This window comes from Pogona vitticeps, chromosome 1 (genome assembly GCF_051106095.1).
Source record: "Pogona vitticeps strain Pit_001003342236 chromosome 1, PviZW2.1, whole genome shotgun sequence".
NCBI lineage: Eukaryota > Metazoa > Chordata > Lepidosauria > Squamata > Agamidae > Pogona > Pogona vitticeps.
Genome location: NC_135783.1, coordinates 297717667 through 297743343, shown reverse-complemented (window position 1 = coordinate 297743343; position 25677 = coordinate 297717667). Strand labels below are relative to the sequence as shown.

General features: G+C 38.9%; 1 protein-coding gene across 7 annotated transcripts in view; it reads right to left on the bottom strand.

The window, feature by feature from the left end:
- Window positions 1-25677, bottom strand: part of PCNX1 (pecanex 1) — a 117895-nt gene that overhangs the window by 67006 nt on the left and 25212 nt on the right. For 3 of the 7 annotated variants that reach the window (XM_020788508.3, XM_020788509.3, XM_072986178.2), the window contains exons 3-7: window positions 20680-20785; window positions 18591-18636; window positions 17642-17731; window positions 12963-14651; window positions 4762-4894 (exon numbers count right to left, since the gene is read on the bottom strand). In XM_020788508.3, coding sequence (XP_020644167.3) covers window positions 4762-4894; window positions 12963-14651; window positions 17642-17731; window positions 18591-18636; window positions 20680-20785 — 2064 coding nt within the window. The remainder of the gene's footprint in view (window positions 1-4761; window positions 4895-12962; window positions 14652-17641; window positions 17732-18590; window positions 18637-20679; window positions 20786-25677) is intronic. The other 4 variants (XM_020788510.3, XM_020788511.3, XM_078390696.1 and 1 more) reach the window with 3 other exon arrangements.

Sequence of the window (25677 nt, the reverse complement as noted above, 5' to 3'; positions counted from 1 at the left end):
ATGTAAAATGCTATTGATGAATACTTGTAATCAGAAGTTAACAAGAGTAAAGAAATGTCGAAACTAGGTTTGTGATAACTGCTTATGAATGAATAATTTAACAAGTTAACTTGATATAAAAAATTCACTCTAATTTTTCCGGTAAAGTTTCAGAGTTAAACATGATTAATCTACAATGTTTCCCTTCCCCATAATGTTCAATTTCTTGCACACAAAGTCAGTACTGAGCATACCAAGGCTGTCAAGCATATACGTATGCTAGTTCTATATGGAAACAAGCCATCTTAGATACAGTACTTTTGCTCTTGGGGGAAAATTTTCAGGAACTTTCATTTGAGTCTAAACTAATCAAAGAAAGTGCAACTGCACAGCAATCCACATGATTAACTTCAAACAATTTCACAGAGTTTTCTATCTTTACTAAAGACAGTAATAGTAAATTGCTTCTTTTTGCTTTCACAAAAGTGTTTGTGCAGAGGGGTCAAAGTAATCTATTCTTGCTTAAGGTAAGTAAAGGTAAAGGTTGCCCTTGACATTTAGTCCAGTCGTGTCCAACTCTAGGGCGCGGTGCTCATCTCCGTTTCCAAGCCATAGAGCATTTTGTCCGAAGACAGTTTCCGTGGTCACGTGGCTAGCACGACTAGACACAGAACGCCGTTACCTTCCCACCAAGGTGGTACCTATTTATCTACTCGCATTTACATGCTTTCGAACTACTAGGTCGGCAAGAGCTGGGACAAGCGGCGGGAGTTCATTCTGTCACCTGGATTCGATCTTACGGCTGCTTGGTCTTCTGACCTTGCAGCACAGAGGCATCTGCGGTTTAGCCTGCAGCGCCACCACGTCCCTTAAGGTCCATAATCTAAAACTATTGTTAGAGCCATCAGGATCATAATTACTGAGGAAATTACATTTTAGACAATATTGTGAACAGATTCAAAATTGGCTAATGTCACTATGGAAACTGCTAAAAGAAAGCCATATTTACATTTAGCATTTATTTTCTCTACGAAAAAAATCTTATTATTTTCTTCATTACATTTGTGTGATCATTATTTTTTTCAAAGTACGGTATTTCAAAGCATCATTTAATAGACCAAGTACTATAGGGTGGCTCATAAATGTTTTCTATAAAAAGTGAAGCAAGAAACTAGAGCAGCTAGCCTTGATTTGATGCTAACAAACAGATACTAACTGGTGAAAGAAGTGTTAGTAAAAGAAACTCTGGGAGAAAATGACCTTGTTCAACTCGAGTTCTTGATTTCAAAGGGGAAAAAAAACCAGAGTGTAGTCACATGTGTACACTGGATTTTAGGAAAGCCAATTTTAATGAGTTCAGAACAATAAGTAAGGTTCCATGGCAGGAGTCCAAGAAGGGTGAGGGTTTCTAAAATGGGAAATTCTAAATGGACAACTAAAAACAATCCCAACAAGAAGCATAGGTGGGAAACAGCCAAAAAAAAAAAAAAAGGCTGGTGTGGCTTCACAAAAAGCTCAGAGAGGACTGAATACAAATAACAAACAAATTAAAACACATATAGGAAGTGGAAAGGAGGCCAGACCAAAAAGGAAGAATATAGACAACAGCCAGAAATTGCAGGGATCACATTAGGAAGGCAAAGGCTGAGAATGAGCTGAGGTTACCTAGAAATACTAAAAGTAACTTAAAAGCATTCTTCAGGTATATGTGTACTTGTGTAGCAAAAGACAAAGAAAATAAACAGTGGCTCAGCTACTCAATGAAGATGGAAAAATGGTAACTTGATCTCCGGAAGTCTCCAAAATGGATCCCCCATCTAAAAGTAGGAAAAATGAGATTGCTAGGCATAAAATAAGACCTATGTGTCTACCAACATATTTTGTTTAGTTTAAATTGGCTGACATGGGTTTTGACTCTGGACTGAAGAAGGCTTATCACTGTTCTAACCTGGTACATTCCTCCACCAATATTGAAAAGTTACCAAATGTTTAGGAGTCAATCCCATACATTGCTTAAATATGGTTAATAAGAATTACCTTGTAAGCTCTGTCTCCTAGGCAGCAGGTAACTAAGTACATGCTGGATGTTTTTTTTAAACCTATTCCTAAAACATATACTTTTCTTTCACTTTGCTGAGAAGTAGAAGGGGAAAGAAGAAGAGCAAGGGGTCAGAGTAACTATACAGAAGGGGAAGCAGTGGTTGAATGTTTTGTTTTTATGAGAAAAGGTATACAACGACAAAGTTTGTTGTTTAGCAACATCCTGAACCATGGTAACAACATAGGACAGGCCAAATGAAAACGGAGGATGGGACAATGACTAATATGGGGTGGAGAATAGCATCAGCTAATCAGAAAAATTGTATCACATAATTTTCCTGTCCAAGGTCATGCTCCCACAACCATTTAATTGAACAAATCTATTCTGCTTCTATTTTCACTGATGAAAGAAAAAAGCAAAGAGAAGTCCATATCCCTACATCTCATCCACATTCATTATAGCCTCACTTCGGTGTCTGTCAAGATGTTTCTGTGCAGAGAAACAAACCATTAAGAAAACAAAAAACAAACCACCACAATATAATTTTGAAGTGTTTCTTTAGCAAATAGGATTCTCCTTGTTTGAAGAAGTCCCCAGTATCCTGCAAGCATTATGCAGAAGTAATTATGTTCATAAATAAGTTTATCTCTGCTTATAATCATGTATACAGGTACAATCCACACACACTTTTGATGCAGTTATTAGCCCAAAATGAATACAATTATACAATAAGCTATTTCCATCCAATTGTGAGGCCAAGTATTTGGAAAAAAATTTAATTGTCACAACTGGGTTTGCAAAGTCAAATGTCACACAATGCGCATTCATTGTGGTAATTATGCCAATATTAGGAATCTGGCCTAAGGGAACTTTAATTAAGTCTCTGCTGGTAACACCACAGAACACAAGAATTCTTAAGGATATTTTTCTTACCTACCTTAAAAGCAGCAAGGAAGATGAGGAATATGCCTAATTTTATACTCTTTGAGATCAAGATAAAATAGTGTAATGTTTTTAATCAACACTGCTATAGTAGTAAGGTACCAGAGCTTTTTAAATCATCATCACCTGACTTATGGCAACCCTTTTCAGGGTTTTCTAGGTAGATAGTACTCAGAATTGATTTACCATTTCCTTTGCGGGGAGGGGGCACACCATGGGACCTTGCAGTTTGTCCAAGGTCACATAGACTGGTTCTATTCACAGGAGCGCAGTGAGGAACTAAACTTCCAACCTTGGGCTTTACCACCATAGTACTGCCAATATCTTTTTATAGTACAACAGTTGTGATTTTTGCAAAGGATTTTTTCTTTACTGTGTAATTTTATATGGACTTTAAATCATTCTTTGAAACAGGACTGATCTATTTCCACAGGTCTTTAGAGTCCACATAGTCACTTAGGGACACTGAAATGCTCCCCCAACTCCAGCATTCCACTTTTTTTTTTCTTTTTTCTTGGGGAGGATTTTGGCTGAATATGGCCCCTAGGCTACAATTTGCCTACCGTTACTTTAAAGTCATCACTGCCTATTAATGGTGATTCCTCTTGCTGCAGAGAGAATCTTAAGAATTAAGTGGAAGGTGGTTATTAAACATAATCGTAATGGCTTGGATCCAGGCATGTCCCATGTGTGTGGAAAGGCACTTAAATTTGATAAAGATGCCAATGAAATATCCCAGTGGTCTCATCACACCACAGCACGTGTCTCCCTCACATATCATTTCAGAAGACTTGCAGGAGAGATAAAGGGAACTATGACAAGAGAGAAAAATCCCTGTTATAGAAAATTCTACTTGGATATGTCTGAATCCAACCCAACAAGTGAGATTGCAAGGTTGAAGAATACCTATATGGGACAGTAAAAAACTTGAGTTCCTGACAAATTTTTAATAATTTGAAATAGTTCTCCAACATTACACTCACATGCATGCATGTTTCCTAAAGTACATCTTGTATCCAATAGTATAGAGCAAAAGAAAAAGTAAGATCTATGAGATTTCTTTATAAGCACTAAAATTTCTACAGTACTTTAGTATGAGACACTTTATATTACAAAAGGAGACTGAGAATTTATTCCTTGACATTTTATATTTTATCTTACCTAGATTTTAAAACAGGATTTTAAATTAAAATTTAGGAAAAGATTTAAATCAAATCGGCAAAACACTTCAAATAAGCACATTTAAAAATTTGTTTTACAACAACTTATTGATAATGTCCCAAGAAAGTTACACTAATTTCAGATTAAGACACATCTAGCATAATTTAAAAGAGAGAGAGAGAGATTGAAACCACCTATCATATATCTCTTGCTTTCATATTGAAAAGTATGTAGACAGATGCAGCGTTTAATGTAATTCTTATGTCTGTGGGGGAAGTAAATCACTGGAGTATCTGTCAAACTTAAATGAAAGAGCTCGTTTTATGTCAGTGTGTTAGCATTTTGTCTGACTTAAAAGTCATTTATTGTTCTATGTATTTTGAGGGGCAGAGACATCAACAGCATAGTGTACACATGCACAATCCAAAAAGATCACAAATGCATGCAATAACAGTTAAGATATTGGTTGTTTGGTTGCCTGAGTGGCTGGTTCCAGGGGGAGGAGGGGAGGGAACCAGGGAGGGAGGGACAGAAATAGGGAAGGCAAAAAAAAAAAGGAATTTCTATAACACTGTCAGGAGCGGGAAGCAGTGATCAGCTGCATGCACTTTACGTACAGTGGAACACATATACCATACCTGAGGGGTGAGCCGATGAGCAATGAAGGAGGGGTAGGGTTATTCCCTGCATTGTGACGGCGCCGTACTGCCTGACGCCTAAATGTGCTGCGCTCACGACGAACTGAGACCGCCTCCTCACTGGTTTTTGCTGCTGCATTAAGACAGACCAAGTCAAATTGGAGCCCAGTCCAGTTATGCACACAGCACTGTATTGCTTTCCCCCATAAGTAAGAATTGTCCCTTGCGCTGAAAGTAACTTAATAATTTCAAATTCAGAGAGTTTTGAGGTGGGATTCAACCTAGAAGAAGTTCTCCTCAAGTGTCTTTTCCCAGTAAATGGGGAAATAGATGTAGTAAGAAGAACTTCTTGGCTAAGAAGTGTTTGGATGCAACATCATAGTACTGTTTAAATTTGCCACACCCAAAATTAGTACAGCCATGATCATGTCCAACCTCTAGTAGGTGAGAAACCAGAAGATGAGGAGTAGAATTGCCACCTTAAAAACATATTGGCAGATTTCTCTGTTTCCAATCAGGTTGGCAACAAAGAACTAGACATCAGTAAATGTGAATTGATAAACAGCTACTGCAAATGTGCAGTCAGTGTAATGGAACAGAAAAACCAGATCTACACTTATCTCTTACAGTGAATCTGTGAATGTGTAACATTGGCTTAGACCCTATTCTTCTATATTAAATTCTAAACTAGTGGGAAGTATGGGGAAAATAAATATAACTGCCTTCACAAAAGCATTTTTTTACTTCTTTGGAATTTGGTTTTAATCCTTGCAAAATGTACAGGTAGCCAAAGAAAAATCAGCTTAGCAGCTGTTGCCTTGCCTTCAAGTAAACATACTTTTGTAGTACAAAAACAATTTGGCTTGAATGATCAAAAATTCTGAAAAGTGGTGTATCAAGGATTTATTTAGTTGTGACTAATATGTTTGAATTGATAAAAAGCATGCTGTTCTGCAAAGTATAAATTACAAATCAGCAAACTTAATTTAATTCATTGATCTAAAAATTGCTTTTCTTTTGGGCAAGTTAAATCATGTCAAATCATGGTGATTTAAATCAATTCACCCTTATTGCAACAAGCCCCAAGGCAATATACATTATAATTCGCTCTTTAAGTTCAATCGTCCTGTATTTGTTCTGCTCAAAGAACAATCCAGTTGCTTTCCATTCCTGGGAAAATCAAATGCCTAGATAAACAGATATGAGCTACTGTAACATAGGTATGTTTGTATTTTAAGATCAGGTTTCTACCCCTAACATAGCACACCAATCACTCTTTCTCGCCAACAGTTGCCCATCAGTACAATTTAAACATTGGCAAAGCAGCACAAGGGGTTCCTGTGAGAGTTATCTTAAAATTAAAAATGCAATAAAAATTAATAACAGCAAAAGCACTGGGAAGTGCCTTAGCCCTTTTTGTGGAATCTTTTCTCTCAACCTAAAAATTCCCTGAAGTTTTAGAAGTCCATTCAGAAAGTTAACTGAGTTGTCAGAGCCTGGCAAGCTGGGTCCAATGTTCATGTGTTGCATTTAAATACTGCAAATATTTGTATTAGTTTTAAATATCATTGCTCACCCTGAACCCTTAAGAACACAGCCAATGAGAGAACCTGAAATGTCTTTGGAGACAGAGCCCAACATATGTATTGGTCAGAAATCAATACATCATATGCTATTTGCAGCTAACAAGAGGCCTTCTAGTACAATACTTAAATCACTGAACCGTCCCCCACCCATTGTGGGAGAATTCAGTGATAGTGCTTAGAGCATTGCTACTAGTGTTTAGAGCATTGCTACTAAAAACACACAAAGTCCTGAAGAAGTATTTATTGTCTTGCTAGAAACCTGGAACATTTTAGGTTGGTTAACTAATTTGCAGAGGGTGCAAAGTACTGAAGGGGACACTTTTTATTTTACACATTGATGATTTCGAAAATGCTTCAAATATTCTTCTGTGGAATAAGCCATGTGATATAAAAACACTTTAATATAATACAAATACTATACTAATAATCTTAAAATTGCAGAGCTGGAAACAGCCTCTATGGGTCATCAAGTCTAGCCCTTGTCAAGGAGGCACAGTGGGAAACTGAATACACACATACACACACACATAGCGTATCAATTATAAAGGCAAATGCCATTGAACCTGGCATTTGTAATAGAAACCCTTTTTTTAAATGGGAGGAGGAGAGGAGAACAAAAGAACAGGGGCTAAGTTTAACTGGCAGCAAAACATGCTTTAGCATTAAATTCAAAGCAACTGCAAATATATAAAGGAGACACCATTTAGTGCTGCAAACAATTCCAGTATACAAGTCATTGATATTGTAGGGCAAACCTTTGGCACTATGGATATTTTGGACTCGAGCTCCCAGAATCCCCAGCATATATTGCCAATGATAATGGACAATGGGACTGGGAGAGGCAGTCCAAAACATCTAAAGTGCCAAAGCTTTGCTACCCCATCTCTGCTCTGGAGGGGGTAAAAAATTAATGTACAGTGGTCTTCAGAAGATTCAGTTCCCATAACCAGAATTCTATTACTGTTTCCTAAGCATTAAAACCAACAGCAACCTGTAGGTATGACCACACTCTAAAATAAAACAAGCAAGGGAGGAAGCGAGCCCCACTGACCCAACAGTAATTACACATTACTCAGGAAATGCTCAGAACACACATAAGGGTAGTTTAACAAAACTATAACAAATGCTGCTGTGACTTGCATTCTTGCACAAATCTTCAAAGCAGCTAGTATTTTTTTGATGTTGACCAGTGATATGCTTTGATTTAAATGGTCGCTTTTACCATAAATGTTTCTATCAGAAAAACACAAAGATGCAGCAAAGTTTTAAAGTGCTACATGACAGTGGAGACTCTATCCTTTAAACAGCTTGCTATGCTACATCTTCTAATTAGGTATTCACCTTTAGTAATTATCTCTTGTAGATCCATGTGCTAAGTAATTCACCAGCAGTGAAGACTTCCAATACGTAGGCAAAATCTGAATAGATTATATGTATAAAGACACAGAATACTATAAATTATTTTTGATATTAAAGTGATCACAGAATCAAATCTGCCCACTTTGGGAGTCTTATTTTTGCCAACTGAGAATACCACCAAGGAAGGCTTTCTCAAGGAAAGATGCAATACTACTTATTTTTTAAATGTACTTTTGAATCTTTGAGAATGTTTTAATTCAGCTGCTGCTTTAATGTGAGAATATGTTTAACTGACTTCAAACGGCATAACTTACTGTATTTTTAGTGATTTCCTGTTGATCATTTTGTAAGAGGAGAGTAAGTACGAGCTGTTAATAGAAACCCCCTGTGGTCAACACCGTTCACCTGCTAGTGCACTCTCAGACAGATCTGTTAAGAGTCACACTGCAAATCTGTCCCCACTGAACCTATTTTTTCTTCCATATACATATAGAAAGGCAGAAAACAAGTAAGCAGGTAACATGCTCAAGAAAACAGGCAATATCCTGTTCAATGTTTGTGCAGCTTACCTGTCTGCACATGTACCTGAACTGGACTGCACCACTGTGCAACAGAAACTTGAAATTAACAATCTGCTGAGAACATCTACTTTGGGATCCATTAGAAACTGCACTTATATTCATTTAAAGAAAATGCAATTGCTGTTGCAAGTTGACATAAGTGAAAGACTTGCTTGCCGAAAGGTGTTTATGCTACTGCCCTTCTGCATTGACTAAGAAAGTGTAATGCGTAATAGGATCCTAGTCAATGCAGATACAGTTATCAACATGTCAACCTCTTCATCACAAAAGACCAAATTACAGAAAAGACAAAACACGTAAATGTCAAATAAGTCAAGTATGCAGTAAAAATTATGCAACTCAGCTTCATAAAGAAACTCACAGAAGATTCTAGAATTCAGAAAAGAATGACATGCTGACAAAGGAGCAACAGTGAGTTGGACTTGTATATATTTGTGGAGAAGATTTTGAACTGGCTGGCAACCCACTCAATTGGCTTCACAGAAACAGTTCTCAGTTAAGAAGCACGGGTCTGGTATTACTAGGGGAGAGGAGAGAGAGAGAAAGAAAGAAAGCAGAAGACACGTTCTGGAGTGATCAAACTTTGGGGAGTGGAAATCCTTGAGGAAACCAGAATGTGTGAGTACACACCCAACTTTCTGAAAATTTCCAGATTTCTCCCTCAGGGCTATCAGCCAACAGAGGAGCACAAAATAACTTTTTCATCTGACATTCTCGGCAAAATTCCCATGTAAGTGGCAGCAACATTTTAAAAGTTTATTCTCAGAAGAAAGTAATGACAATAAGGCGTATTATTGAATAAATTATATTTTCCAGTGGACTTCAAACAGACCTAGGTTTTCATCAGACTTTCTCTGGTTATTCCAGATTATTCAGTTACATCTGCTGTCCATTTCTGAGATACTCATCATTTACAATAAATCATCATCATTTACAGTAAATGATGAAAACATCATAGTGAGGAATGCACACTACTACAAAACGTATTTGAAAAAATGCACTCATACACTAAAAGGGAGAAGAGTCTGTGAAAATTATAATGTTCCCTGAGAACATTTGGTGTGATTATGCACCAGACTCCAGGCTTTATCAATCTACATTTGGGCAATATATTCCAGGCAATGGGCAAAACTTAACTGTGTATTGCCAGCTGCACAGAATTACATTTGAATTATTCATGTCATTTTCCATGCAAGCCCTTGATCCAAAAAGATCCACAGCATCTATTTTCAAACTCTGCCTACTTGCATAATGTGATAGTTTTGTTGATTGTATTTATATTTTAATTTCTGTATCTCCACTTTGCATTAAATATTTATTTGACTGTTGTACTTCTTACCCTCCTTTTCATCCCTTCCATTTATAGCCCATTCATTAGTCTGTTATTGGCCCAAAAGACAGAAATGCAGAAGAGTCAATGCTTTGTTTCTAGGTCACTGTACCACACTGTCTGGGCAGACATAATATACTGTAAGCTACTAGCCATGAGCAACATGCCATAAGATGATGTGTGGCTTGGATACATCCTCTTTGACTTTCAGCCAAAATAAGATCTGAAGTATGCTGTTGTCTAAAAATTAAGCATGCTTACATCATTAATTCTCACAATTCCACATTATACTTACTTTTGACAAAACTATTTATTTATATCCCGCCTATCTGGTCATTGTGACCACTCTAGGTGGCTAGAACTAGTGAAATGGTTTTGCTAGCTAGGAATATTGGATTATGACATCTGTGTTGATTAAAATATGTTTGTAGTTATATAAATATATAATTAAAATGTTCCTGTGAAATATCAAATATTAACAAACAAGTTCCTGTGAAACACCATCATCTAATCTAAAGGAGGGAAAGCATGAAAGTTTCATTCATATCAAAATTTCACACTAACTGAACTGAAAGTTACCCAACTACAGTCTCACTTAGGATGTTCATTTTTTTTGCTGATGCATAGGTTGATTCATGTTGACCAGCAGTTGCTAGAGGCAGTCAGATGAATACATGTTGCTAAGCTTTCAGGTTTAACAGCCTCCTATTTGCATAAAGGAGCACCTTCAACTGGGAACTGCTGCCAAAAATACTGACAGCTGAATGTATTATTATTACTATTATTAGTTTTATTTATATGCCACATTTCTCCCAACAAAGGACCCAAAGCAGTTCACAACATTAAAATTCACACAATTTAAAAACACAACAAGTTAAATATTAAAAGATAAATTAAACAACATATGATTTAAAATACAATTAAAAGATTAAAAAATGAAAAAAAAGATTAAAAATATATGCTAAAATGGGGTTCAGAGATTCAGTTATAATTGTTAGCTGTTTTCAAAAGGATAAAAGGGAAGGGGCCATCCTGATCTCCCGAGGGAGAGCATTCTATTGCCTGGGATTTGCCACAGAGAAGGGCCTCTCCTGTGTCCCCATCACCTGTGCTTGTGTTGGCAATGGGACCGAAAGGAGGGTTTTCTCTGCTGATCTTAACTGCCTAAAAGGTGCATATCGGGAGATATGGTCCTTCAGGTAGCCTGGACCCAAGCTGTATACGGCTTTATAGGTAATGACCAGCACTTTGAACTGGGCCCAGAAACAGACTGGTAACAGGTGTGTTATATGCTCTTGTATGCTCCCTGTAGCTGGCCCCAGTCAGTAGCCTGGCTTCAGAGTTTTGCACCAGCCAAAGTTTCCAAACTGTCTTCAAAGGCAGCCGCACATAAAACATGTTACAGTAATCCAAACGGGATGTAACTAAGGCATGTCTCACTGTAGCCAGGTCCAACATCTCAAGGAATGGGCGCATCAGGCACACCAGCTGTGCAAATGCACTCTTGGCGACTGCCGAGACCTGGGCATCCAAGCTTAGGGATGAATCCAGGAGTACATCCAAGCTGTGGACCTGAGTTTTCAGGGGGAGTGTAACCCCATCCAGCAGAGATAGTATCCCTATTTCCTCATCTACCTTCCGACTAACCAGGAGCACCTCTGTTGTGTCTGGATTAAGTTTCAGTTTGTTTGCCCTCATCCAGCCCATTACTTATGCCAAGCACTGGTTCAGAGTCAAGATAGCTTCCCTGGAATTAGGTGGAAAGGAGAGACAGAGTTGGGTGTCATCCACATACTGGTGACACCAAACCCCAAAACTCCAGACAACCTCTCCCAGTGGTTTCATGTACATGTTAAAAAGCATGGGCACAAAGCAGAACACTGAGGAACGCCACAGGCCAATGGCCAGGGTATTGAGCAGGAGTCTCCCAGAACCACCTTCTGAGTTCTCCGCTCCAGGAAGGACTGGAGCCACTGTAAAACAGTGCCTCCAAGTCCCATCCCAGAGAGACAGCCCAGAAGGATACCATAGTTGATGGTATCGAAAGTCACTGAGAGGTCCAGCAGAACCAACATGGACATACTCTTCCTGTCCAGTTCCCAGTGCAGGTCATCCACCAAGATGACCAAAGCTATCTCTGTCCCATAGCTAGGCCTGAAACCAGATTGAAATGGAACCTGCTGTGTTTGTGTGACCAAAAAAAACAACATGAACAACAGCAAAAACCAACCAATAATAGAAAATAAAATACTGTCCTGGACTCTGAATGTAACAGGGTGAAAGTAACACATGTGAATAACAAAGATGTATTCTCTCTGCCCTCAAGATACAATCTACACATGCCTACTTTACTGCAAGAACTGCAGAATATGAAAACAAGTTCTATTTTACATTTTGCACTGCTATATATTGTATTAAGTCAGTGGTTCCCAACCTTGGATAACCCAGGTAATCTTGAACTACAATTCCCCAAAATCTTCACCACCAGCTGTGTTGGATGAGGTTTCTGGGAGTTGCAGCCTAAGAATACTTAAGTTACCTAAGGCTCAGGACCAGTGCATGAAAGTATATATTACACTCATATTCCTATTACAGCAGTTTGGTGATGATGATGAGTATTCACCTCAGACCCTGGCCATGCTGAACAGAGTACTGTAACGGTTTACTTTTTCCACCTCTGACTCCAATACAGATAAGCAAAATTTGCCTGACAAAGGCAAACTTGTACCATGAGCTACCTAGTAACACTATTATGTTATTGGTACTGCATGTTACATGTAAAAAAGGGAGATCCTTTTTTTGAACAATAGTAACACAATTACACAGAGGGGCTTCTGCTTTAAAAAACACAATTACACAGAAGGGATTCTGCTCTAAAAACGCTAGAGATGAATGAAATTAAAAAGGACTGAAAGTATGCTACTTATTGAACAAGCTACTGGATGAGGTGTGTAAGTGCAGGTAACACTAATTAAATGATCTATAATAAATCAAAGAGAACATAAGTATTTTCCTCAGTAAACGACTTTAGAAGATGGCACAAACATCTTTTTTCATTCAGAAATGCATCTTTAAGTATTCAAATTTGTATCTAGAAACTCAGTAATAGTGGTAATACTGCGCTCCTATGTATAAAGAGAAAAAGATTTAAAAGTTAAAGTAACTTAGTATGACCCCACAGTGCTCCATAACTTATCTGCTCCAGAAGACACAGTGCTGCCATATGAAGACCCTGGCATCATATGCAAAAAGCTGGAATTTGCTAAAATCCAATAGAAAGGAAGCCATGAAAAGAAACTTTTTACAATCATTGGCATTATTGCAGCTTGCTCTCCAACTACTTACCAACACTTCCCTGTTCCTGCTCTTCCCCTTCAGCAAACATAGGCTGGTTTGGTAAACTATTCCTAGAGCGAGTGACAGATTCTAGTTGTGAAGCCCTTCCTAACAGAGATAGCTCATCAAGCACCTCTCCCTCTTTGGCCTCTAAGTCAGATTTTGAAGTTGTTAGTTGTTTTATGTTATCTGGCATCATCAGATTTGGATCGTTCAAGCAAGCCACAGTACCACTATCCAAGCTTAACACCCTGGTACGACTCTTGGCACTGTTTGTATTTGAAGTCCGTCGCGCTGAATGCTTTTTGCCATTTGCCTCAGAGCCCAAGTAGATTTTGTAAGAGTTTTCCAAGTCTGTACCCTTCTCTTTCGCTGCATATTTGGTCTTTAGGGCATTATACTTTCCCTCAGGAGACTGGCATGAATGGGAGGTGGTGCTAGAAGAGCTATCACTGCTGAACTGGTGGGCTGACTGCATACTTGAGGTCCTGCTCAAGTCACTTTGATCACTTGAGTCTTCATCATGGCAGGAAATTGCACTGTGGGGTTTGGTACCAGATATACCTCGAAAAGAAACATATTCCTTGTGTCGACTTGTGTCAAAACTACTAGCCCGTTTTTTCCCTGTCCTCCTCCTGCTGGATTTGTGAGCTGAAGCTGTCCGGTGAATTAAGCTGCAGGATTTAGGCCTCACATCCCCCTCCTTTTGCTTTCCAACCATCTCTTTACAAGTTCTTGAGTCAACTAGGGAAGATTTCTCTTTCTGCTCATCTCTTTTCTCAGCAGGTTTCCCAGGAGGCTGGTCTACATGTGTCGTCAGTTCATTTGCATGAGGATTCTTATTTGCTTCTTCTGAAGCGGGGCCACTAAGCGCCCTCTGGTTGTGCCTCTCCTCTGGTGCATTTGATCCTCCTTGATCCTCCTGAATGAAACTGCTCGCACTCACTTCAAGAGCAGTTCCTTCACTGTTAGTCCTTTTGTCAGTCGCAAAGCTACCCTCATCAGAATCAACAGAGCAGTCCTTTTTCTTGCTGTTCATTTTCTCTTCTTTAGGGGACTCTTCATGCTCAGACAGCACACTCTCTATATGAGTGGAGCTTGTCTGCTCACTTTTGTAGCTGCTGACAGTACTGATAGTATCACGATCAGTCCCACTGCAATAGCTCTCTGTTGAGCCACTACTTCGGGTACTAAGACTTCTGAGACTATCCACACTTTTGTCTGCTTGTAAGGATTTACTCTTGCTGCTTTTGGCTAATAACTGTGGACTGCTACATTTCAAAATATCATCCAGCTGAAAGACTCCAGAAAGGCAGGAGTTTTCAGCTAAAGATTCTTTGGATCCCAGTCGGGGCTTGGAAGCTTCTAACTCACTAACAGTATCCAGTCCTCGCCTTTGCTGATAGAGGGGGAAGTCATTTAGTGACACGTCTGGAAAAGCAACTGCTGAACTAGAAGTCCTTGGCACTCCTCGTGGCCTATGGTCTTTTCTATAGGAGTGTGAATGCAAAGGTACAAGGGAAGCCATTTCAGTGTCACATGCATTGGACATAGATTGATCTAAGTGGTGGTTGCTAGGGAGGCACACTTTTTCCGTACCATCCCTTGGTAACTCTTGTGCAGATGATAATGAAGGTTGAATGGACACAAAGGAATCAATGGAGACCAGATGGAAAGTCTTCCGATCACTTGCCAAATCTGTTATAAAAATAAACAAAAGGGAAAATTCAGAGAAGTGTGCAAGTTATTTGAGCCCTGTGCAGTATATTGCTTTCAGATGAATACATTTCAGCATTACACAAACACTTTTCACATGTGCACATTATGCATTTACAGAATATAAGTAGTTTTTATTATGGATTCCAGTTTCAATTACTGTGCGCACACCACATCAGCTGTAATCACCACTATTAAATTACGCATGAGACTTACAGCCTATCACTTTCTTAATTATCCACTATATAAGGGAATCTATTTGAGAGAAGATCAGAGTCCATCAACAGAGCTCTATAAACAATGGCAAATGAGACGACTATGACGTGGAATTAAGATTAATGCTGTTGATAAAAAGCCTGACCCAGCAATGAATTCTCCATCTATTATTAGTCTTGGTCTCTCATACGCTTCCCCCACTTACTGTGGGGGAAAAGCAAATGGACTCTACATTGTTTATTTAAACATAACTGTTCACAGTAGCTATCCATTCAAACAAAGCATAGCCCAGTTCATGTGTTATAAATCTTTTTGCACTCAAGGACACAAAATGCCCCAAAATTAGTATAGAAGGAAAGGGATCTTTTGAATACAACATCAAAACTGACCCTAGTCTGGCATGCTCTTTTAACTGCTGATACTAATTCAATTTATTTTTCAGATATGGAGGTGGTGGTACTGGGTATATAGGAAGATGTAGGAATTGTTGTCTGATTAAATCTAAATACTGGAATGTTAAAAGAAGGATATGGTGATATTTGCCATTTCATACTTCTTCCTATAGTAACCAGTATCAATTCCCATGCTATTTTGGAGCATAGCCTGACCATCTGGAGAAACATAACAGGCAGCACAGGAGGGCACAAGGAGAATTAGCCTAAATACCCCCTCCCCATTTCCTTTACTGGGAATATTCATTGAATCACGCAGGTCTTTCACTTGCAAAACAGTATATCTTAAATGCTTCATATCATTTTTGCTTTTTAGGGGCTCCCTTTTCCATGAAATGGTAATGTTTTTGGTATCAAATCTCATTCAACTAGCATGTTCCATATGTACTAAATGGTTGTGCAACCTATTTCAGTCTCTACAGCTGCCCAGCCTTGAAATTGCTAGTATGTCTTGAATGAGAAAAGCACATTCACATTAAGCTTAAAGAATGGAAGCTGGAAATAGAGTGCTACAAAAATCTCGACATTAGGAAAGAGAGAATATAATAAATGGGACACAGATTTTCATTAGACAATTTTGTCATATATTTCTTGCTATATGTAACAAGTGTGTATATATCTGTATGGTGCTCATTTAATAGCTTGTAACTGTATTCCAAAAATACTGTAGTATATAATCTTGTGTCTTGCTGACTTTACAAAGTAAGAAGTAGTAATTTCCCGAAGAATGGGGGAAGGTTTTTTTTCCCAGAGAATGGCAACTCCATAATAATTTTTGTCTCTAGTTGTATAAAGTTATGCTAACCATAAGAATGCTGAATGAAATAAGATGCAGGTTGGATCCAACAGTTGTAAAGGGTCCACACAATCCAGACTGAAGTACATCAAGTATATCCAAGGCTAACAAATGACAGGCCTCCTCTAGATCTGGAATGAAGGTAACCCAAGTGCTGGTGGACCTATGCAAATTGACTCTTATGACACACCTACACAGTTTCCCACCCTTCAATAAGAGCATCATACACAAAATTTTAGATTATTTGACTGGCTGGCGGTTCAACATCTGGACTAAAAATATAAACCTAAAATTCTCAGTCTAAGACAAAACAGAAGATGACCAAGCACAAGGTGAACAAAGATTCAGGCCATTTTTTTCTAATTACATCACACCAACCTGTTTAAAAAGCTAGCATCTCTCCAAGAAGTACTGGAGGATTGGTAAAATAAGGCAGTGTTAATCTATCAAATAAAATTAGAAAAGGTGCGAGGGAACTATTATTATTATTATTATTATTATTATTATTATTATTATTATTATTATTATTATTATTATTATTATTATTATTATTATTATTATTATTATTATTATTATTATTATTATTATTATTATTAATTCCGGTACCAATGGCAATATACCTCCCAGTTACAAGAGAATGTGAGTGACAGGGTATATTGCACTCACGTCTCAATTGTGGGTAGAGACATGAGTGCAACAGGCTACTGCTTGGCAACTAAGTGAACAGAATGCTGGACTAGATAGGACTTTGGTCTGATGCAGCATAATTATTCTTATGTAAATAATGTACTGAAGTGGCACATCAAGTGACAAGTTTGACTTTGAATCAAAAGCAGCCTTGGATCTCTGAGCAAGGTAATAAGTTCACAGGAATCTGCTGGAGGTCCTTTCTTTGTCAAGAAAGGTGACTGGTGATTGCAACAAGGAGCAAATCTGAGTGTGTGTATCTAAAAAAAAAATCAGCCCTGACAGCCAACTGAATTGACAGAAAGAATTGTGCACATCCAATCCTGAGGACTGCCTCAATGCCATGCTAAGTGTATATATATATGATCCCCTTGAATAAAAGCTTTGCAGATTGAGAAGCGCAGGAAAGATGCCATATGGTTATGTGGGAAGTTTTATCAGGTTTATTGGAGATAAGCTTTACACCTACACCCCCATCATTGTTTTGTTTTAATTCATTTCAAGTTATGTTCATAATGATTCATATTTTCTGTATATCAATCCACAGAAGAAAGAACATCTCACAGTCCCAACAGCTTATCAGAAAAACGGAACAGTAATTTTAACAGATTAAAACTAGAGTTCTACTGTCTCTTTGGAATTGATTACAAAACACATCTATGACACACTGACAAAACCATCTATTAATGACAGCACATTATGGAGTTAAACTGTTGTTACTATTTATACCTTGTTTTCAAGATTGTCCTTGTTAATTTTTACTAACATGGCAACTCAATGGCTACAATATGAGACTGTTTACTAGACATAATATATCTTACCTTGCTCTTCACTCCCCTCTTTACAGAGACTAGAACTTTGGCCAAGACTCAGACTGATGTCATCAGAAGTCTTTGCAGTGTCTGTATCACCTGCACATTAACAGAATAAGCAAATTTGTTTACAAAGTACTATCCTGAAAGCCTAATCATAAGGAAACATATTAGAGAAGCATCATTTCTACACAGAATCATTATATACTACATATATTTTTCATAAAATAGACTGCATAATGCTATCCCATCAGTGTACCATGTAAGTACAACAGCACTTCAACATCCTGTACTACTAGAACACTGTAATGTGACAGTACAGCTAATAGAATCGACTTTATAACTGTGTACAGTACATAACAATACATAAACCTATGCTGTGCTGCTAATATTATGTCATATTATGTCAGAGGACTAAACATGGAAACAGGAAGCTAAGCAGGACAGCCAATTGGAGATCTTATCAAGTATTCCAGGATCAGACCACTTCTTATGTTAATAGTACCATCATCAGTCCATACTGGCTACTGCAAAGTAACAGCTCCAGAGTTAACAGACAACACCAGTGGCTTTCATACAATGTACAATGGTGAAGACACCAAGGGTTAGTGAAGTTCTACATGGACAACAAACCCCAAACCTACAACAATCCCATTGTTTATAGCAGGGATGCACAACATGCAGTCCACAGGTCACATGCAGTTTCCCAAAAACCTCATTACCCCCTAAAAGGAATCCAGCTCAGAATGTCCCCTTCTGCTTTCTAGGGACATGGGAGCAATTTCAAAAAATAAAAAAATAAAAACATTTCAGGTCTCAAGAATTCATTCAGACTTTTTCTTTCCTATACTATAGTTCATTTTTTCCATATCAACTATATATTGACAGAATGAAAAGTTTGCTTGTTAAGATTTATCACTGTGACCACCTAAATATGAGTTTAAGAAGAAAATCATACCTTTAATGGTAGCTGCCGTTCCACGACGAGATAAACCAGACCCAATCTAAATGGGAGAAGAGATGTATATGAATGGCACAATGTGTTTTCAGCATAGAAAAGTTTAATTACTTGTGTAAATAAGCATAACGAGAAAAGTTTTGTTAAGTAGCTGATTTCACCCTTATTTATAGCAGCCCTTGACACTTCCAAACTTGGCAGGTGGGGGATGTCACCTTGTAATAACATAAACTATATTGTGCTTAATTTTTTGTACACAAAAACAGTATTTTGGAAGGAGAAAGAAGAAGGTTGTTTGGGAGTTATTAAGGAACTCCTTGAGAATTAATTCATAAATTTATGATTTAAAATATTTTATTTTCTTTCACTAGAATTGCAATCCATAGTATATGGAATAACTGCTTTCATATATGTGCAAACATACAAAGAGATATTCCCTGCACTGCCCCTCTCAAGAATGTGAATCTCAAATACCAGCAATGCTCTTCTGAAAAAGCACCAAAACATTCACTGTCTTTCCACTTTCACAAGCCAAGTTTTCCAAATTCAAAGGACAATGGCCAGAATTCAACTGAATATTTATACCAGGGTAAGTGCAATGGTATAATCTAGGAGTAATGAATAGCCACTAATTAATGAGTGCCCACTGAATTCCTAATTGTGTGCCACTTGACCAACATAGCATATGTCGAACTCAATCTGGGGCTTGTTAGTGGCCATTCATTGTCCTGAGTTCGGTAAAGGTTCCTCTTGACATTTAGTCCAGTCGTGTCCGACTCTAGGGTGCGGTGCTCATCCCCGTTTCCAAGACATAGAGCCAACATTGGTCCGAAGACAGTTTCCGTGGTCACGTGGCCAGCATGACTACACACGGAATACTTTCCACCAAGGTGGTACCTATTTATCTACTCGCATTTTTACATGCTTTCGAACTGCTAGGTTGGCAGGAGCTGGGACAAGCGACGGGAGCTCACTCCATTGTGTGGATTTGATCTTACGACTGCTGGTCTTCTGACCTTGCACAGAGGCTTCTGCGGTTTAACCCACAGCGACACCACTCATTGTCCTGAGTTACACTGTTGCATTTATGCCACCTCAAATACTCTATTAGATTCTAGCAATTATAGCAAGAATCCTATTGCTTATGTATGATGCCATAAGTGGAGTGGTATAAATCTCGCTGATGAATTACCATTAAGTGAGGACTCATGTTTGTATTCCTCACTGTGTGGCACATCATATGACTAGCACACAATGAAGAACAGAAGTGGGGACTCCTTAATTAGCAGTCATTTGCCATTGTGATTTGCACTGTTCCACTTGCAGTGGGGCACATAGGCAACACGGTTCTGATCATTGTGTTTCAAAGAATGAAAGCAACTTAGAATTAAAAGAGAAAGAAGCAAGAAGAAATACTACTTTTATTGTAGGAATATCATCAATATCATCAATAAAGTAAGACTAATTTTACTGAACGATTATAAATACATACTATCTTGTAGTAGGAAACAATCTTCTAAAACCTTAAAAAATGAAACAATAAAAAAACCCAGGTGTAGCGTTCATTCTGCTCATGAATGTTTATGTTGAGATTTGCATGCACAAATAGGAGTTGGTGGGGGGAGAAGAAAAAGAGAGAGAGTAGGCATTTGAGAGTGGAGCAAGAAGGTGGTTTTAGTTGAGAGTTAATGACATTGACTGGAGTTTTTTCACTTGTAACAATAAACAATTTCTACTTGGTTTTTAAATGCTACATTGCCCGGACCTCTGTCATTAATAGTGAATAAAGTTGATGTAATCAACTGGCAGCAGCTGAACGACACACATCTTGTCCCTTTACTTGGTGAAACAACCAAGGGACAGGCAGGAATGTGACACCAAGAACAAATAAATTAAATTTTAGCATACAAGTAAAATGAGAAATCTCAACTGCCCTAACATAACGATAGAAGAATTAAAAATAAAGATAAACTGTAAAATATTATGTTTTGGATAATTTTTCAAATTGACTGCAATATGTAGGGACAGAAAGCTGTTGCTATTATAATAGTAAGTAAACAGAAGCATTTGTTTCAGAATTAATTCTTACCTGATTATTTAGGTCTAGGCCAGCAAACGAGTTTCGTGAACTACAGCCCACTGGTGGTGTAGCTTCTCGAACAAACTCTGACATCTCAATCCCTCCTCCTGGATCACTAAAGTATGAAGGTATTTTGGATATTATTCTACTTAATTGTTAGATTAATTAAGAAAGCACACTTAAACGCTTCACTTGATAATAACCAGCTCATTTACCAAGAACACAGAAAATTCACTGTTGCAGCCAGGATATTTCATTAAGCAATGTAACAAAATGGTTGCAGATATTTTGTTCAGTTACTTTTACATCCAAATATGATTGACCAATAATGCTTATTCTCTTCCAAGATTATTTCCCTCAAAAATGTGAACCAGGATATCAGTCTAGAAGGTTTTAATTCTTTCTGACAGAATGTATAAACGTTGTGTTTGTATTTATGTAAGTAAACAGGTAAATAGGAATGGTGGAGATAGATGGGGTAATTAGTAACAAAGTTTCAATCAATACAATATTTTAAAACTTCAAACAGAACTATTCAACATTGTGCCTGAAGCATAACAGAAATCTAATTTTACATTCCTATCAGCATGAACGATGTTGAAATGGACAAAGGATTATGAGTTCAAATGAAATGCAATAAACTCAGGTACACTTTTTGTTAAATAAGAATCCTGGGAGTGTAAACTAGCCTCTCAACAAAGAGGCAAGAGAGAGAAAAGGTAACATTACCTATCTCAGCTACAGCTGAGTACTGTATTGTTACAATCAGTCACTCGTTCAAGTAACTCTGGTAAGAAAGAATTATAACCAGGCATCCAAAGCTCTTGCTCCTCTTTCTAACACAGCTTCTCTTAAACTGAGGAAAAATCTACTTACTGAGTGAACAAGAAACTGCCATTAGGTGTACGAAAAATTGCCAGCTGGACCATCTGAGTGACCGCACTTTCCCACAGCTAAGTGCTACATGCTCTTGAATATTTCAAACCTTTATTTGCTAATCTATCTCCTCTCCGGAGAGCTGCTCCTCTCCCTGAACTCCAATTCATTTAGTTACAAAGTATGCCAGAGAACACCAAGATGTGTTTTCAAATTATTGCTTTTCATTCTGTTAGCACCAAAATGATTTGTAAAAGCAGATCTTAACCATTTTTACATTGTAATCTTGACCGCTTACAGATTTCACAAACAATATTAAGAATAAAATAGACTAGGTTCATCTTCCTTGCAACTGTGACTCATTCTTGCAACACACCTATTTCTTATCCCTGCCTCTGGTTCTAATACTTCAACCCTAACTTAAAAAATCTACAGCTTTGCGGAGTTAGGCCAGGACAGAGGTTTCTTAAATCCTGAGATCTGCCTGCTCCAGTAGATCTTGCTCAGCTCACAGATCCTACAAACTGCCAGGAGTTCTGCTTTACAAGGGGAGACAGCCAGAAGAGTTGTAGTTACTGTAGAGAGTGGAACGCTGGTAGTACAGTAGTGCCTCGCTTAACGGGCGCCCCGTTTAACGACAAATCCGCATAGCGATGGCTTTTTTGGTGATGTTGCCTATGGGTAAAAATCGCTTTGCGATTTTTCCCCATAGCCCCATTTTCGCCCAGCTGAGCGGCGGGAGCTTCCGAAGGACCGCGGGGGAGCCCTCCCCTGCGGTCTTTCCGAAGCCCCCACCGCTCAGCTGGGGGAAAACGCCGGCGGTGGCTTTGGAAGGGTCCTTCCGAAGACATCGCCAGCATTCCCCTTCAGAAGGGGCATTTTCGCCCAGCTGAGCAGGAGCCCCACCACTCAGCTGGGGAGAAATGTCGGTGGTGGCTTTGGAAGGACCCCGAAGCTTCAGCTGACCGCCGACATTTGCCTTCCGAGCTCTCAAAGGGCTTTCCCCACGACATTGGAGAAAGCCATTTGAGAGCTCGGAAGGCTCTCAACGGTGGCGGCGGCAGGGTAGGGGGTGTCCGGATGCCTTCTAGGCGAAGCACTGGGAGGCATCTGGACCCCCACCCACCCTGCCGCCACCGCCGCTTGGAGCCATGCCGCACCTGGTTTCCCAGCCATGCTCAGACTCACAGGAGTCCAAGCATGGCTGGAATAGGCTGGCATGGCACAGCTCCCGGCGGCGGCAGGGTAGGGGGTGTCCGGATGCCTTCTAGGCAAAGCACCGGAAGTCATCCGGACCCCCACCCACCTTGCCGCCGCCGCTTGGAGCCACGCCGCAACCGGTTTTCCAGTCATGCTCAGACTCGCAGGAGAGAAGCACTGGAAGGCAGAGAAGCACTGGAAGGCATCTGGACACCCCCTACCCTGCTGCCGCTGCCACTTGGAGCCACGCCGCACTGGGCAACCCAAGCCATGGACCCTGAAGGACCCCGAAACCACCGCCGACATTTTCCCCCAGCTGAGCGGCAGGGCTCCCGCTGAGCTGGGCGAAAATGCCCCTTCTGAAGGGAAATGCCGGTGGTGGCTTCGGAAGGACCCTTCCGAAGGGACCTTCCGAAGCCACCGCTGGCATTTTGCCCCAGCTGAGTGGCAGGGGCTTCGAAGCTCCCGCCGCTCAACTGGGGGAAAATGCTGGCGGTGGTTTCGGAAGGACCGCGGGGAGCCCTCCCCCGCGGTCCTCCCAAAGGCCCCATTTTCAGCCAGCTGATCGGCGGTTCAAAATGGCCACCCGCTGTGTTGCCTCGCTTTAGAGGCACCGAAAATGGCCACCCTATGGAGGATTTCCGCTTAGGGGTGAGTTTTCCCCCCATAGGAACGCATTAAACAGGGTTTAATGTGTTCCTGTGCAGTTTTTTGCCCCGTATAGCGACGAATCCGGATAGCAACTATTTATCCGGAACGGATTATCATCCCTATGCGGGGCACCACTGTACAACATTTGAACCACATCCAAATATTTAATATAATTACACATTTTAAAACTATATTTATTTACAAACATTTCTTGTTCATGTTTATTATGATTAAACATCATTATTAGTGTTTTTGCCAATTAATAGTTAATCCTGTTATTTCCCCAAATTTTTCTAAATGATTTTTAATATTATGCATACTTTGTAATGGGTTTTAATAGTCAATAATGAGTCATCAGCAAATAAATTAATCTTAATTATATCATTTTTCCTAATCCTTTAATTTATTCATCATTTCTTACTGCATTAGCTACATACAGAACAATATTGGTGAAAGTGGACAGCCTTGTCTTGTACCTCAGCCTAGAAAAATCTGCTCGGTTAAACCATCATTAACTATTATTTCTGAAGTATTATCTGAATATAATTGGTCTATAACCCCTATAAATCTTTTACCAAATCCCCAACCCTTTATAAGCAGCTTTAATGTTGGCCATTCCACAGAATCAAAGGCTTTAAATATGTCTAGTGATAGAGCAGTTGCCTTTGTTTTTTCCTTTTCTATCTCATATACAGTATAATATTCAAAACTTGTCTAGTTAAATTATCCATTTGCCTTCCCTTTATAAAACCACATTGATCCTCTTTAATATAATTTGCTATGAATCTGTTTAGTCTATTTGCTAGTACAACAGTAAAAATCTTAGCATCTTGATTTATTAGAGATATAGCCCTATAAGATCCCAGATCAGTTAGATCCTTGTTGGGTTTTGGGACAAGAATTGGTAATGAATGTTTACAAGAACGTGGCATTGTCTTTTCTTCCAGCATTTTATTATAAACATTTTTAGCTTAGGTATCAAAATGGAACTAAAATGTTTATAATATTCTTGACCCAATCCATCAGGGCCAAATTTCTCAAGTCTTCTTCCAACTTCTTTGCGTTTTTCTCCTTAATTTTTTCCCATTAACAGGATTCCCTTATTGTTATTCCACTCGAAATTGCTTTCATCACGTCCGACAACAGGCCTAATTTCGTACCTCCTGCTTCATTTAGTGTCCATAATTCTAATCATTTTTTCTTTATCTTTTTTAGTACCTCTGGGTCCTGGAAAATCTTAATATCCATTCTCCACCTTTTAGAGTCTTTATAATCTTTTTAAATTTCAATCTCCATTGACATCAAAGCATGATCTGTTATTAATTACAGTTCCTTACTCATTTTAAAGTATCTTTGCACACATATATAGCTAAAGCCTATACTCTAGTACAACGGTTCTCCAGATGTTCTTGGACTACAACTCCCAAAACCCCTAGTCAACACAGCTAATGGTGAAGGCTTTTGGGAATTTTAGCCCAAGAACATTGAACATCTGTGACCAAGGTTGGGAACCATTCCTCTCTATGATCTGCACTGATGAGCATCTTGAAAAAATCCAGCTGATGAGCCACAGACAGAATAGGCAATTTATACTGAAATATACAATAATCTGAACACTGCTGGTGATTAACACAAACACAGGTTAATTGATGTAACTCACAGTGGTAAACTGTCACTAACTAAAAAGGTGCCAGTCACAATACCAGGTGAACACCTCTTGCACAGTCAGGCACATGCCGTATAATACAACCGATGTCTCATTAATTAGCAGCAGTTTGCCACAGTTAATTATGCATGCGCAAATCACCAACAGGATTCTGGACAATGATGTATAATGTACATGACGGGTACCATTAACACCTTCGCTCTATCTGTATCTATGTTTATTTATCTTATACCCCACTTTTCTTCAAACAGGAGCCAAAGGCAGCTGACAAGAACTTAAAAATAAGTTTCAAAACAATTAAAGACATAATAAACAAGGTATTAAAACAAGTAATCATATTACCGTATTTTCCGTGTATAAGATCCCCCCTTTCTAACCCCAAATTTTTAAAAAATTTAAACTTAGCTTTGAGTATTCAGCCTCTGGGCTCAGAACACTTGGAAATGAAACTGAGCACTGCCTACAGGCTCCACCTCCAACAAGGTGTGTTCCAATTGGTTTGTACAGCATCAACATCAACTGACACCAGTTACATAAGGCTCTTGATTGGAGAAAGCTAAGTCTCCTGACTGTACAAAGTTAAGTCTCATGATTGAAGGAAGCCTGTTTTCAGA